This window comes from Seriola lalandi, unplaced genomic scaffold, assembly GCF_002814215.2.
Source record: "Seriola lalandi dorsalis isolate HSWRI2012SDOR001 ecotype SW California unplaced genomic scaffold, Sedor1 jcf7180002054889, whole genome shotgun sequence".
NCBI lineage: Eukaryota > Metazoa > Chordata > Actinopteri > Carangiformes > Carangidae > Seriola > Seriola lalandi.
Window position 1 is genome coordinate 145291 of NW_019525441.1, and position 17040 is coordinate 162330.

A 17040-nucleotide genomic window follows, 5' to 3' on the forward strand; every position below is an offset into this window, starting at 1 on the left:
ATTTGAAATTGGATTCCCTGCTAATTAATCATAATTATTTTGCTAATGATGTGCATGGCAATGCACTCTGGTGTCTCTGAGACAGAGCCAGCAATTCAAGGTCACGCGAGTTAATCCAAACATGTCACAGATAGGGAACACTGAGTAGCATATCCAGTCCTTGATAGTAAAGGGTTTACATAAGCAGTACAAACCTTTTATATCTATCCCACGCCAAGCACAATACATCCCTTATTTTAGAGAAGTTGAATGTGTGGAAGCTGGTCGGTGTTTCAACATTTAGTGTAGGAGCTCTGACTTTATATTAGAAAGATTAACAAAAAAGGAAGATGGCTTAGACAGCACCTTTTTGGTCCAGAATATGCAGCAAAGCAACTACATCAAAAACTGTCACTACCAGCTACTTGTAAGACAGTAACAGCAGTAAAGTTAACCTTTCTTGTGTCTGTTTCCTACCTGCGGAGCAGCAGTTTGGGGTGGTTCTTGCTCTCAAGGTTGCGGTCTATGAGGTCAGACAGGAGGTGCTTTAGGACATCAGTGGCATACTCCAACTTGCTCTGCAGCACTGTCATTATAAGTGAGGCCACGTTGCCCCGGTCCCTCATGGAGAAACCACGCTGGGCCTCCAGTGTGCGAATAAAACACAGCAGGAAGACCTTGTTGTTAATGAGCTGGCCGAAGAGCTTCAGTCCCTTTTCTACTTGCTCTTGGCGGTAGCCAGGCACCTATGAGGAAACAGAAGAAATGTTCACTTGACTGGAACACATTAAAAATAACAAAAAAGGGAAAAAGTACAGATTCTATGTCACGCAAAATCTTTAGAATCAATGACATAGGTCTATATGCCATTCATGGCAATGACATGTAAACCTAATAAGTCATAGGTTCATTTGAATGTAATATTAGCTATCTGCCTACCTAGTTGATCAAATGGTTTATTTATGACAGTAATTAGAGTAACATCAGGATACCTGTAAAAACAGGTTTAAATTACTATATACTCATAATAAATATTATTTTCAGAACAAGTTTATAAAGCAGTAAGAAACAGAAAGATAGAAAGAAAAAGGAAGAATCTGTGCAGACGAGGAGTTTAACAACATCCAGCCTTTGTTACGTTTAGTGTGAAGGTTGAGAGTAAAGACAGGAAAACACTAAGCCTCTGGAGGGAATGTTTATTACTTTGATGGTGCTGTGTTCCACACTAATGCAAGTTGAAAGGGAGTGCAGTGATGTGAATTCCCCTCGTCTGAGCCCAGATTGTCCCTGCACCATTTATACTAGTCACTTGCCGCACATGCTTGTCTTATTTTTTTTTCATATATAGCACCTATGGAGATTATGTTTCGTGTTTTTTTTTTTAATCTGTCAAGCGCACTCGTGCTAAGACAGCATCTCTTTGCGCCCAATGCAGCTGTCAACCAGCATATGTTCTGTCTTTTTACCTTTCCTGGAGGAGCCCCTTGTAATCTGCCGGGAGCTATTGTTAAGTTGCAAGTCTAATTTCATACCACTTGACAAGATGTGTACAGCGTTTGTGTTTGCACGTGTGTTTTAGCACTTGCTTTTTTTGTCCATGTGCAGTATGTGAGTGTGTGAATACAGGCACACATGGAAATCTGGGAAAACTCTGAACCGTGTGTGTACATGTTCATGTTTTCAGCCTTCTTTTGTATAAACCCCAATGTACAGTGAACATTTTATGTGTTCAAGACCCGACAAATATATTGTGCAGTACAATAACACAGTATGTTTTAACTTGTCTCTTAGGATTATAGAGAGACAGTGCATAAAAACAGAAAAATGACCTGACCTACACACAATCTCCATGGGAACCCTTTAATATTTGAGTTGACAGGTGGAGCAGTAAAATGACAAGGACTGCTGAAACTGAATTGTTTCCGTAAAGATCAAGAGGGAAGTGGGAAATATAATAGCAGGAAAAAAAATCATACAAAAGCAGAAAGCAAAATGGGATTCTGTGTAAAGTGAAATCGTTGAAAAATAGAGGGAAAGGAAGTGATTTTGACTGCTAAGAATAAACCTTAACGGTTACAAGGAACAAATAAAATGTCAAAAGGCAGACTCTAGTGAGGTGACACATGCCAGACTATATTTTAATATCTTTTTGTATGTAATTCTCACTTTAACTGAGTGCCTAGGAAGTTAAATATTTCATCACTGAGTAAACTTCCCATGGATTCACTAAACCTAGACAGACTTTCCATCACCTGTGCTATTTCTAACCGTCTCCAGCTACACAGTCAAAAACTTGACTTTAAATTCTCCGACACATCAATAACAATTAAGCAGCTATCACCCGCCTAAGACAAGCCTGCTGCTTTCTTCATTAGGCTCCTATTCCACATTATACTCCTCATACAGTTAGACATTTATACCAATTAAAACATAATTAATATTGCTTATTACTGGGAAATTTTCATCAGGGATAGAGTGGCCAAGCCTGAGGGCAGTGAAATGGGGGTCCATCATTCTTTTAATGGAACAAGACGACCTGCTCAATTACGGCTGTCTATCAATGTCACCACGAGGGATAAATGACTGATAAATGATTTTTTTTCTTTTGCTTTTCTCCCTCTGATTGAATTTTAATTTGTTTTTGAGGTGGAGAGAGAAAACGGTGCAGCATCTCATATCCTTAGTTATTAATGAGAGTGTGCTCCTGATTTGAGGGCTGCCTTGTTTGTTTTTGAAAAAGTGTGGTGGTCGGTCGTCAAAGGGATTTTGTTTACCAGACAGCAACACAAACAACATCGGCGTCAATTTCACCTACTGTGACCCACCACAATGTTAATTTGCTCATTTTACATTTCATTCAAATAAGGCTAATTGCATTGCGATTGTAATTTGATTGAGACTGAAGAACAGGTACACACACGCTAGTGCTATTTACACTATTAAAAACACAATGTAGTAGGGAACATAACTCTTATATCTGTCCCCACACAACTGATGGACTTCCTATTTGGGGGAAATGCTGTAAATATCTGTCCTCAAGCATGTTGGTGCAGAACCTGAATTTAAATCCTTACGTAAAAAGATCTCCACACTCATACACCTGCAGAATGTAAGCCATTTCAACAGAGCACTGTTTTCTCAAACTACAAGGTGTCCCTTCACTTAAAAAAGAAACTGACCAAATAGGGAACTTGTTTTGTAATGAAATTTGAATATCTGTGAGATGCTCTACCATACCTCCAGGTCTCTCAGTACAGGATGTTCCTCGATGCCTGGGAAGAGGACCCTCATGGTGTAGGTCCTGTAATCCAAGAAAGGGATTCCTGCACCATCCAGATCACTGGTCAGCTCATGGATGTCTGTCTGGAGCTCTGCAAAAGCTGATGGATGCAACACATACACAAACTACTTATTTTTTATCTTTTTTTTTTTTTTTTTACATATATCAAAATGATTAACTTATGATAGTATTTTTATGCACCTATAATCTCAAATAGATAATAAGTTAACCTGCCTCAGTTAGATACTCATTTAATCAGTTTCTTATACATATAAATATAAAAAGATGGCCATAGTGGCAGCACTGGATGCTAGCAAAACTTAATAACATAAAACTGTTTGCCACATCAATTTATTCATCATTACTCTGCAAATGCCACTTTTATTTTTGTCATACTTGATTAGCTTCACACAAACATAATCAACTGTTAGAATTATTAACAGAGTTATAAATAGAAAAGACAAAGATGGTGACATTTGACATTTTGATCTGAACGAAGCAGAGTAAATAAATAATTCAAAAGGTTCACAACATTTCCAAGGTATAAAACCGGATCTATCCTACTGTACATCAGCACCAGCCTCTTACCCTCTTTGCACTCCAGAGCCACACGTGACTCCAGGTTGTCCATCTGCATTTGCAGCCTCTTCAAGGTCAGGTCACTCTCACGAGACTTGCGCTTGTAGGCAATGAGCACCACCACGATGAAGAGGATGAGCAGGGCTCCGGCTGCAGCAATGCCAATGATTGCAGTGCTGCTGAGCGGGCTGTCAGATGTGATGTGGACCACACCTGGGGAAAACTCGATACCACCCACACGTGCCTTGTGATAATGAAAGATAAAGAGGCAGATTATAACTACTGCATGCATGTACTACACATAAATGCACCATTTACTTCCTTGAAATGTTTTCATAGAGAAGGGCCATATGTTAGTATCTCGTGTGGATACTTAAAAGATGAGACAAGTAGTTGAGTGTACCAGAGCTACAGTCAGAGAGCAGCTTCATTCAAATATCACTTCAGCAATAACACTTGGAAAATGTTCAATAATTTGACTCTTGGAGAGGGAGAAGTAAGCAGTGATCAAACACAGAAGGAAGTACGGTATTCTTCAAGGAAAAACATATTTCGTCTGGGAATCACTTTCAGGTCTTTAAAACATTTCTTTGTCTTCAAAATAAAGATCAAAGCTCAGGCAGACAGACATATCGATTTGCCATTTCAGAGTGTAAACACTTCTGTTTATTTGTGCATCTACTAATTGTTTTACAGTAATGTGTCCATCTCTTTCTATGACGCTGCATACAGGTGGTAACATCAGGAAGGGCTTTATTCAAAGTGGGCCCTCTTAAAACCACAAATGGAATCTTTATTGAGTTTGCTGGGGCCCTAATTCCTCTTATTGAAGGCTTATTTGTTTGTCTTTTGTCTGCTTGTGGGCAGTAACAGGAACCACACAGCTGATTGGATTAGAGCTGTAGTCTGTCTGGAAATGGACGAGGAGATAGATAGAAAACAACAGAAGGAATGTTCGTCTGTCTGTCAACCTGCCAGTCAATTTGTAGGTCTGCCTGCCTTCTCAACCATAGCCAGCCTATCTGTCGGGTTTGTGTGTGTGTGTGTGTGTGTGTGTGTGTGTGTGTGTGTGTGTGTGTGTCTCGTCTTTGTGGATCACTGTATCACTCACCAGGACCTTGTGTCGACCCGTCAGGTTGGGGGACTCACAGAGCAGCTGGGTCTCTGACACCGTTAACATGCAGGGTTTCTCTCCAATCAGAACTGTGTAGTTCAGCTTTCCGTTCCCACTGTTGGTTGGTGGAAGGAAGTTCCGCCCCTGCAGGAGAGAAGTCATGCATGATTAGTGATTGTTGTGTCAAAGGGAGGGGTTAGAGGTCAAAGAAGACATCTATACTGATCATACTGCAGAATTACATGAATGACCTGCAATTATTGAACAAAGTGATAGATATGACACGGGTATGAATATGATCAGCACAGGCAGAGCACACTATATAAATCATACAGTATCATCATGATACAATTCCACAAACATCCAAAAATAATAACACTAGATCGTAAGTAAATATGGATGGATGATATCGATCCTCCTACCTTTAGAATGATAGGTGACCCAGGTTTAAGCTCCAGCACCCCAGACACACTGAGTGCTTCAAATTCAGGATTGGGGTAGTAGATAAAATTGGTGGTGTTGAGTGCCATCAGAGCCTGCACGTCGTCCAGTTTGAAGCCAAACTCGTTGGGTCGTTCAGGCACCTCTTGGTGTCTGGCCAGGCTGATGGGCAGCTCTGGGGCTTGACACAGCATGGATGTAGGACTGAGTACCTGGCACAACTGAGAGAAGAAACACTCATGAATGAGCATATCCTCTGCAAATAAAGTGGAATGTTTAGTGGAAGAAAAAAAAAAAAACAATACATTTATAGAGAAATATGTATCATTCACATCACTTTTCATGGATGGATCTCAATATACTTCATTCCCAAACTTATGACAAAGTTCCCTATTACCTCATTTGCCTCCTTGTAACTCAACCTCTATCACACTGGATCTTGAAAATGCACCAACTTTACCACATGCCAAGTCATCGCATCAACAGTCATTAATGTGAATCTTTTGAGTCACTGATTTACATTTCACTAAGCCATCGGTTCGGAGACTCAATTCAAACTAGGAGCTCCTCTATTTCAGAAAGTGCAAAGAGAACCTGTTGGAGTGTTTTCCTCAAAGAAAGCCCTAAAATGAGGTGCAGTTAGAGAGCCGGTGCAGTCTCACCACAATCAGGCTTTGATGAGTGAAGATTCAGGAGTGATAACTGGGTCTTACCCTTCCTTCATTTCTAGAAAGACACCCCCACCCTCTCATCACTTCTTTATCCCCTGCCCCAGTATTCCTCCCTGTGATCTTCTCTTCTGTCAGTGACACACTCATTCACTCACTCATTTTTCTCCATACCACTTTCCCACTCAATTACACTGTCTCATACATTTTTTGTGTCTTGTCTCACTCTTGTTTTTTATTCTTTGTCATAGCCATGGTCTCTCATTTGACATGTGATGTGATTTAAATTCTTTAAATTTGTTCTTTTTTCACATCTCAAAGTCAGCTTTGTAAACAAAGACAGATTGTCCGATTGGTCATTGTCATGTCACACGCCCTTCAATATCCCTCTAACGTCTCCATTCCTCTCTATCTGTCAGGGCATTGACAAATCAACCACTTGCACGGGTTTTATTCAAGACATTTCTGTCTCATTCACAGCCATTTCACATTTCCACAGTAACCCCTGCCATGCAGCCACTCAAACTATTGCCTGTCAGTCTAATTGGCTCCCAGAACATCAAACTTGACAAATCCAGCAAGGCCTTCAGGACATCACTGACATGTATCCTGTACTGCTGCTGCAGGAAGGAACGTGATTGTAAACAATATAAAAAAAAAAAAGAAAAAAAGAAAAATCCCTCCGCCTGTCCCTCCTGCAACAATGTTGTTTGAAATCGCTTGGATTTTTTTTTTTTCTGTTTCATCTCAGTTTCCCTTTCACTCAGTGTAAAAACGCAGCTACGTAAGAAAGAGGTGGGCAGATTAACTAATGGCACATTTTATTTATGTTGGTTAAAAGTACATGCTGAAAGTAAAGTCCATTAAAGGGACATGTGAGCACAGATGTTAAACGTAGTGCAAGCTCATGCTCAAATAGACCGTGAAGATAGCATTACTACCTTTTGTTACTCCCTCTTCTTTCAATCAGATCACAGAGATCCTTGTATGGCTTTATCTACCCTCCCTTGGGTAAAAGGGTGAATAGACGATAAAAGAATTGGATAAGGGCCAATCTCTGTGGTTTGTAGTTCAGTGTCAAAAAGTCCCTATTGTTAAAAAGGTATGGAGAGGAATTACATCATTCTCTTGTAATTCAACTGCAACCTGTTGATTTTGACTATGCCCTTTCTGTGTTTTTCCTTCACCCATTTACCTAGAAGTGGCATTGAGGAATTTAGTCATGCTCTAGAAAAAAAAAAAAGACTGACATTTACAATGGCTGACTTCCCTCGCTATCAAGGCATAGTAGGTATTTAGAAACACTGGTGGTGGTGCAGATAGTTCATCCTGTTCATTTAATTCAGTCAGTCAGTTTACATTATTTTGACTGCTGCACCAAAACAAAACACGTATTAAACAAATTTCCAAATATTGAAATCTCATACATATACAATACAATACACAACAACATAAAACATAAGTACATACAAACATAAATACATACAAACAAAAAAAAAACTACAAAGAAAATAATTTTACCAAAAATAAACCACAAGGCAGTTGGTTTTACTATCACATTGTTTGTGTTGTTATTACTTACATTGAGTGTCTCATGGCCATTGTATTTGGCTCTGATGAGTGGTGTCTGAATGATGTCCAGGTTAGTTCCTGTCACTGTCACTGGGGTGTGTCCACTGTGAGAGAGAAAAATGATTGACAACAAGGTTAAAAGAATACTTCAGATTATTAAGGTGATATGAATTACTCACTGGGAGTGATATTGATGTATGGACATTAGATCAGATTGCTGAGGCAACATTTTGATTTTTTTTTGTGAATTGGCCTTATTTGCTGGTCATTTTTGTCATTCTTTCTGACAAGCGCCTGCTCTGGTGGTTTTATCTCCATCCACAGGATCCATAGAATCCCTCACTATCTGATACCAGCTGAGTAACATGCAACCTGTTGTCAAAAAAGTTAGCTAACCCCAAATGTTCCCTTCTACCATACCTGTAGATGCTCCACTCAGGCTCTATCTTGGTGATGGTGGGATCCTCCACATATTCAAAGCGCAGGTCTCTCTGGAGATGAGCTCTGTCTATGCTCACAGACACAGACACATTTCCGTAGCCGTGCAGGGAAGCATGGGTTCGGCAGGTGAGCCACTGGCCACCCCTCCTAAAGTCATGATAGGATGAAACATTAGTGTGCAAGTGATATGTCAGCGTTACTATATATGAGCCCTATTGAACAATATATTACGTTGTGTAGTCACTCAGGAGTCATCTCCCTAGTTGTTATCACTGTTGATGCAGACAACTAAATGGTTCAAAAACCAATAATAATCTAATATTTAAGGTGGCTGAATGGTTGGTTAAGTGAACATGGATAGAGAGTTTATTGACTGAACTTTGAATTGTGCATTGATCAGTGTTAAATGGTGGATTACAGTAATACTATGTATTTTCCCAATGATTTATACATTAAGAAAATGTCACTTCTAATTCAGTAAAAAATTAAAGCTTTTCAATCAAAAAATTTACGTCATGATAGATCCCAGGATATTTAATCAATGTTTCAGTTTATGTGGGGAAAAAAAATTATCTAGGGAAGATGAGCAGTCAGAGAAGTTTACTCTCTGTAGTTTGACTAACACTGCCTTTGACTGAGCTGTTAATGGACTGTTGGAGTGTGAGTGGCATGGGTAGTTCTAACTTGTTCCCCACTAACCTGAGATAAGTGCATGGCTGGTCCTTAAACATGATCGACACATTGCTCCCAGCATCAAGGTGGCTGCCGGTGATGTTGACAATGGTTCCTCCAGAGACTGGCCCTCTGCTGGGCTTGAGGTTGATAATCCTCGGGATCTGGAGAAAGGGCAGGGTCAAAAGTCAAAGTGAATCAAAGTAGCAAAATAAATGATGCATATCAGTGAAATACTTAAATGCACAAGTGAACAGGTAATAAATAAAACAGGTCGAAAATGTGAAGGACTCCGCACAGTTTTGTATGCAAACAGTTGTGTTTACATTGTTCATTTGTTTTAATTTACTACATACAGTATATACATGCAATATACAATGAATTCTCTTTATTCTTAGCCCACTCATACATCCTTATTAAACATAAACACCCTTTCTACCATAGTAATGAGAAAATGATTTCTAAAATCAGAGCTTGAGACACACATGAGTGAACCTACTCCTATATCATTAGACTATCAGTTTGTTTTCAGAAAATGTGGGCTCCAGAAAAAAGAAATCTACTGAATGAGCATTCTCAGCTAAAAAGGCCTCTGGGTGTTGATGTAAACGTGAACTGACTAATCCCACTTACATACACTATACTGTGGTGGAAATCTTTCAAATTCAATTGATACAGCAGCAGCTAATGTAGTCCACTGGAAGCTGAAGCTAAAGTAAATCTGCCTCCAGTTCATTTCAGCCTTCTCATAATCTCATCTCCAGCCCACTGTGTAGTGTGACATCTAGACCTAACATCATATAATCCTCTACAAGGACCCCATTGAGAAATAAACCTTGGCCAGCACCCATTAATGGATGGCAGTAAAAATGATAACACTGCATAAAACGAGTACATAATGGCAACAACTGCAAATTTATTTCCGACTATGCGAGTGTGTGTGTGTGAGTAATGCTGCTTAATTGTGTGTAGAGTGAGAACTGGACGAACCATGAACAAGTGTGTTATGATTTTGTTTTTATGTGTTCACTGCAGAATTTATTTTTTATAACCATCAGTGTTTCTTCCTCGTTCTGGTCTCATTAGTGACTGCCAGTCATGTCTCACTGCTGACACATGCATGAGATAAATGCTGAGAGGGAGACCAGCCCTTGGTGAGAACCACACCATGTTGATCACAGCCACGTACACAGTACAAGGAAACCGACATGTACATACAGAATTAACACAGCAGGTGAGAAAATGCATTGAGTGACATATGCAGTGTGGTTGCTTTCCTGCAAAGAGGCAAAGCACTTTTCAATAATTCCATCACCTAAAGAGTTTTAACCATCAGAAACCTTTTTAAATGTAAAAATTTTACGTTTATACAAAAAGAAAGAAAAAAATAGAAACTCACCACAAAGTAGTAGTACTTGGAGGAATTTGCTGTGAATTCTGCTATGCATTCTCCAACTCCCACACAGACCTGCACATGCCCAGTATACTGGCTCTTCTCTGCTTTACCCATCTCACACACAATCCTGGAAACACAGATTGGCATTATTGTAGGACACTTAAGAAAAAACACATGGATGGGAATATACAGACACACCCAAATGTATATGCCATACACAAAAATGCATATGCAGCAATCCCTGGAAAACCCTGCTGCAGTTCGCCTTGCCAGCCAGTGCAGAGCAGATTACTTAAGAAGAATGGATCTCAACCTATGTTAAAACGTCAATAAAATAATGTATTATTTGGCAGTGGCTTTACCTGCCGAGCTCTGCCAACTTGTGGGAGAAAAAGGAAAAAGTCTCTATCCTTTTACATATGACCTCAAATACAGCTACCTCTTCTGCTGGGTCAGCGTTTGCTTAGAAAGTGCTGGCACACAACTTACTTTCTTAGCAGAAGCAGCACTGGGTCTGTTGATAAGCCAACTTTAAACTAGTTTAAAATAATTTGATAAACGCCACCTGTAAGGAACCAAAGCCCTGGATTAAACTCAAATGTCAACTAAATGTAGCCTCCCAAACTTTCTAGAATGATTATGGGGCCGTGTGTGTTTGTTTGCGTGTATGTGCCGCTATGAAATATGAAAGCCTGAGCTGTTCTGTGTTGCTCTCAGCAGTACACATACAAGTCTATTGTACTGTATGTGCACTGCTGTGACTGAACGTTAAATCGAACGCCATTTTCTGCTTGTCTAGGGATCGGTCCAATTCAGCATTAGTTCACTGCTTATGTTGTAGCCTCTTACTCACTCTTTTTCTCTATTGCTGCCTCACGCTCACAGACACACATGCACATAAACATCCTGAGGTGAGTACTCTGACTCATGATCAGTTGGTCTGGCTGACTAGTTATATCTCTGTCATGTGGCCAGCACAGGTAACACGGTGTTGCGTCTGTGTGTAACTCAAGTGTCGTGTGACGTGTTCAGCTGTGGGTCATAGTGCTTTTACAATGGGATTACGGCAAAACCAGAAACATTATGGTGAATTCATCATTTATTTTTGCTGCTGTTTTAAATGTAGTTTGACTGCTCCCTGCGGCTCTAGTTCAGCTGGAAAATACTATATTCGTTCATATTGGTTGACAGAATAGTAAATTATTATGCAGCAAAGAGCATTACAACTTGTAATTATCACTATATATGCTATTTATAGCTACTATAAACTGGCTGCTGCTGCTTACTGCTCTGCACGGATGTAAGTTGAGAATGACATGGTGCGAATGTGCTATTTACTACTTAGTGCTGCCGGTGTTTTAGAATCAGTCATCAATATAAAAAGTGACTTACTGTTCAGCAGGGATGTAGCCCTCACGTATAGGAGTGCAATCCACTCCAGCCACCTTCACGTTATCCTGAATCTCTCTGAACTCCAGTCCCAGGTTCTCACCACGGATGGTCACAAGCGTGCCGCCCTCCCTGGGACCCCGCAGAGGGGTGATCTGTTGAAATTCAAATGTAGACTGATGATTTTGGAGATGTGCTTTGGTTTGTTTTCCTAAACAAAAAGCATTAGTACATTGCACAACACATTTTACATGCAACATAAAGTGTGAATGGGCAGAAGAAGGTGGGAGGTGGGTAAAACCTAAATCAGTATCATATTTCGATGTGTAAATTGTAGATGAGTAAATGTAATAAAAGTAAAGGTGTGATATTAATGACACCTCCCGATTTGTTTCGCCCTTCTTGCATTTTGTGCCGTCATCTTTATTTAATGAAATTAGCATGTCAAACAATTCAGAGTGTAAGGTATATCCACAGCAGTGCCAGTACATTCATGTTATACAGTGGTGTTATCATGAGTGAGTTTATTCAAGTAGTGGCTAAGTAGGAATGACTGTTTACTGGTGTCTGATTATAAACTCCTACTCAAACATATTTTAGCCAAAATGATGGCTTCCCAAATGGTGTGAGATGAACAGTGTTAGCGGCCAGTCAGACTGCAGTATTTCTAGTTAGTGTTTTGGTTCTTGTCTAACCACTGTATTGACAAAGGCTCTCCTCAATAGCAATCATCAGGTGTAGAAGGACAAAAGGGTGAAGAACGATAGCTATTTATTATAATTCATTTTTTCCAAACGCTTTCAGGATGAGTGTTAAGTGTTTCTGTTACACGTTATGTAACTCTCAGAAAAGGGTGGGGGGTGGGAGAGACGGCTGCAGAATAGAGACCATAAACGACAAAATAATAGCTACAGTGACAGCTTAGGGGTCGAGACTCAGGGTCAGGGGACTGTCATTTCTCAATCCTGCATTCAATGAAATCCGCAACAATCTATTACATAAGATTAACTTAAAACCTGGCATTAGGTGACATCTTTGCAGTAATCAGTGTCCTTTGATTTATCAGTAACATCTCTCACTGTTGATGAGGAGGTTCCAACATCCATCAACACTTTACTCACACAATTACTTTTTGGCCACTGAGTGTGTGCATACACATCATCAGGCCGGCCCAGATGGATGGATGTTTGAGACAGACACAGAATCGTCTGTCCCTATCTGTCTCTGCCAAATAGAAGTCCTCCATGCTGCAGGCAGGGGCCCAGCTTTAATGATGCTGTGTCACCATTCCCCTGAAAAATAGTTATCCAAAGGATTTTCACTAAGGCTGAGACTCTCATTGTTTTACTGTTCAGTTTATACTTGGCTGCATGACCCCCCTGTGGTGTTCACAGGTAGAGGGCCTTATCTCATGGCTTGAAGCTCTTGTATTCTGTAATGTGATAATCGTTATGTTACGACTACATGTGCATCAAAAGATTTTAATTTGACTATTTGATTATTTTTCAAAGAAGTGAATTGAAACAAACTAGTAGTTGGTCTTGAAAGGAACTAACCAATCGAACGACGGAGGCAAGCTCAAGCTAGGTCATGCACAACACAAGTCCTGTGGCTGTCATGTGGGAGATATCGTTATCGTATGGTTGAATGTCTGATTAATAAAGCTCCCTGCTGATGTCTTAATGAAAAAAAAGAGCCTCCTGGGGATGAGGCTACAATACATGCAATTAAAAAGATTGCGCACAATGCATCGTGGCTCACCACTTATTAGCAAATATTGAGGATGGAGGGGGAGAAAGACTTAAAGAGAAATCGCGAAGTAGAAGAATGGGGTGAAAGAATGAAAGAGAGAGAGTGAGAGACGCAATGAGGCGTTGATTAGATTTGTGACTTTGACAAGATAATTGACGGTTGGGTAGAGGCAAACACTTAATCACTTCTCCCTCTCTCGCCCTTTCTTTTTCCATCTTTCTATGTGAGTCTCTCCCCCTCATATTGTTGACGGGAGATGTCATTATAATGAAGCGTATTAGAATGCATTAGGGCCCTGGTCGTCTTGGAAAAGTCCTCACTCCTCACCAGCTGACAGTTTTTATGGGGGACGTGAGAAAGCTGCAATATGTCCCTGCTGCAGCCTCAGGCATGTAAGGAGAAATACAGGGCCCATCTCCAGGAATAAATCCACTGTTCAGGCTGAAGACAAACACTGCAGTAGAGGAATAATAGAGTGCAACTGTCTGATCCAGAGTCTTTTATAAGCAGAACGCGGGACAAAATATCATCATCTTTTCATCACCTTCCTCAAGAGCAGATTTGATTTTGCCTAGATAAGAATAATCGAAATCGTTTAGGTTATCAATGAGAATAGAAAGTCAGGTAAGTCCACTGTTTTGAAGATGTCTATTTCCTTGAACTCCAAAGATTCCACACTTTGGTCCTCTCCCGTCTGACTCCCCTCCTTTCCCTACTTAAAAAGATCAGGGTCATGTTGTAAGGTCACAAGAATCTATCAGATTTATGGTGCTGCTTTCGCTGAATCTCCACCAAGGTCAACCACTTATCTGTATGCTGGTTCACCTACGATGCCACAGGGAGAAGAAACCAGAGAAGGGATTACTCTTTCATTCCTGTATCCCTCTTCCCTCTCTCTGTCCAAACCCATCACTCCGCAGGACACCGAAGGGGATTCCCTTCTCTTTTTTATTCACGCTTTGCTTCATCCCTTCAGCTTTAGTCAGTCACCATCTGCTCCTAACACTCCTCCTTGGGAAAAGCTTGCAGAGGGGACCCTTACATCCATCACTGGGAAAAGGGGAGGGGGTAAGTTTGGGGTCTTCTTCCACCCCTTTAGCCTGTTGTGACTATTCTGGCTCAATCTACCCATATGTCACCACACCTCTCTTTCAAGTGAACCCAATCCATCCTACTCTCTCTTTATCTGGCCATCTTTCCATCCATCCATTTCCTTTGTATTTGTCTTATCCTTCATCTCACCTTATCCCTTCTGCTATTGCCCCTTTTATATGTCTTGCACAAGTCAAGGCTATTTGCCTCACACTGTGTTAATGGTTTTCAGGAGCATGCTGGGTTAAACGGGGGTTTACATGCACATCTGTGCAGAGTTGATTGATAACTAGCAAAAGTGAGGATGATCTGTCTCTCTTTAGGCTTTACATGGACTATCTGAATGTTAGGATACTGAAAGTAAGGGAGGAGTTAATTTCCATCAAAGATAGCCACTGTCCAACTTACTTTTTTGAGAAAAGACATCTAAAATGCCTATTTTCATGATTGTGATTCTAAAATATCATTATCACTGAAACTTTTTGAAGAGTGAGATGTGTATCCTCACTGTAAAAAGGTGTAAAATAAATGTATTGATCTTGCTGTCAGACTGAATAGCTGGTGGTGACTCAGCCTCTGCCATTATGTTGAAATGATCAGCTGCTGAGTGGGCTATGAGTATGTTACCATCTGTACCATCTGTAATTAAGGTATTTATGTATGTATATGTATAAGAACCTACATTAATGTTGGCATTGCTTTGCCCATGTTGGTGCTTACGTGTTAAGTATGTACTGTATTCGTGGACGCACACCAACACTGATGCATGTGTCTCCTGGTATGTGTGTCTCACCTGTGTGATCCGCGGGTGGGTGCACTTGCTGTTGATGCCGTTGTGCTCCAGCCACTGGTTCTCAGGATGGGGGCAGTGTTGCTTGAGGGTGCAGCGGTTCTCTCCTTTACACCAGACACACCCAAACAGCGGGTCTGCCTTCAGACACAAACCACAGCTTCCTCGCTGGGCGTCACATTTGTACAGATGGACTGTGCAGGAGGGAGGAAAGAAAGGGGCGGATGATGGAAGAAGGTAATGGAAGAGGGAGGAAGAGTAGAAAACCAGAGTAAGCAACCTTTGTACAAATGATTACAGCACTGCAAAGGCATGTGAAATTATTTTGGGAAAAAGCCTCTAAATGATGGACAAACACACACAACAAACTACAATTTGGGTTGTTTACTCATATCGCTCAATGTCTGTCAGCTGTTGTTTGAATATGCAAACAACAAACTCGACATTCTGAGAGAGACATTTGCTGATATCTTTGTCTCATTATCTCTCCATCTATCATCACCTCTATATACTCCCTCTCTCTCTGAGGTTCCTACACTGCTGCCTCTCGCCTCTGCGAACCCACCACACGTTTAACATATCATCTCCATGGCAACGGACCGACCATTTTCTTTTTAATTGTGATAAGAGGTATGTGTGATCTGTCCATCAAGTGATGCCCTGGGAGCTGCTTCCTCCACAGGCAAACAAAGGAAGGAGGAGGATAGGGGATGACTCTAGTTTAAGCATCCTCCCCTCTGTCTCCAACTTTTGTTGCTTCTTTGGTTCTACACTTGTGCTCGGGGATATGTTTTGTACACTGTATCTGACTCAGGCACACAACTGCAAACACACACAAACACACACAACTTTGCCTTACAGCACAGTGTCATGTTGGCATATCATCCACATTTGAACAATTTGCTTCTTACGCCTGACTCCACTGCCTTTGGTTAAAATGAGCTGTTTTCCTGTCAGAGAACTACAACCCCCAGCATGCTGCTGTTTCTCTATCCCAGCATGGTACACTCACACTGGTGGATCGCCAGTGGCCAAACTGAATCAAGCTCAGCAGCTGAATGCTGAGTGCTTAAAAATTGAGCACTAAGCTGTCATTCCACATATACAGTGAGTAGATGGAGAGTTAGATAGAAAAGAAAGGGAAAGGCAGAGAAATAAATCTTATAGCTATAGCTGTTGCTGTGCCAGGAATAATAAGCTATCTTTGCTTAGTTAGAATCAGAATTTTAATTTTAGTTTTCATTACATATTGGTTATTTATTACCATTACTTAGTTCAGCTGTACATGTATATGCTTTGCCAATGTTTCTCATGTAATGTACGCTAGTGAAGCACGTTGAATTGCTGAGATGAGAGAAATGAAATGAAGGGAGGAGAGAGGCAGTGGTGAAAGAGATTGATAGATTGCCAAACTCCCAGAGCGGTGTTGACAGAGCAAATAAGAGAAACAGCTGAAAAGAAATAAGAGGAGCAAGAAAATGGAATTCAGAGACGGACAGAGACAGACAGGCAGATGGAAACAAAGAGAGACAGGGAGGCGAAAGAGAGACCTACAGAAGTAAAGCGTAACAGAGGATGTGTTAAAGTTAACCACTCTACACACCAACATCAGAGGATGGATGCTGCACCTCAGCACACCGCCCGCCTGTTGCCATGGAGACCGGCTCCAAGGGCAACAATGGGGAGGCAGCAGCTTTACGTGTGTGTGTGTGTGTGTGTGTGTGTGTGTGTGTGTGTGTGTGTGTGTAAGTGAGAGTTTATCAGAAACTATGTCGACTATATATGTGTGTGTGGTTTTTATGATATTGTAAGAAAAAAGAAGAAAAGTTGATATTGATTCAAGTGTATGCGTATATATATATATATATATATATA

At 40.7% G+C, this 17040-nt stretch overlaps 1 protein-coding gene across 1 annotated transcript in view; it reads right to left on the reverse strand.

Moving 5' to 3' along the window:
• Positions 1-17040, reverse strand: part of plxna4 (plexin A4) — a 236378-nt gene that overhangs the window by 32997 nt on the left and 186341 nt on the right. Inside the window, exons 12-22 of the mRNA XM_087180100.1 lie at positions 15169-15359; positions 11535-11686; positions 10146-10269; positions 8774-8910; positions 8054-8221; positions 7644-7737; positions 5375-5614; positions 4950-5096; positions 3848-4082; positions 3217-3359; positions 457-725 (exon numbers count right to left, since the gene is read on the reverse strand). Coding sequence (XP_087036226.1) covers positions 457-725; positions 3217-3359; positions 3848-4082; positions 4950-5096; positions 5375-5614; positions 7644-7737; positions 8054-8221; positions 8774-8910; positions 10146-10269; positions 11535-11686; positions 15169-15359 — 1900 coding nt within the window. The remainder of the gene's footprint in view (positions 1-456; positions 726-3216; positions 3360-3847; positions 4083-4949; positions 5097-5374; positions 5615-7643; positions 7738-8053; positions 8222-8773; positions 8911-10145; positions 10270-11534; positions 11687-15168; positions 15360-17040) is intronic.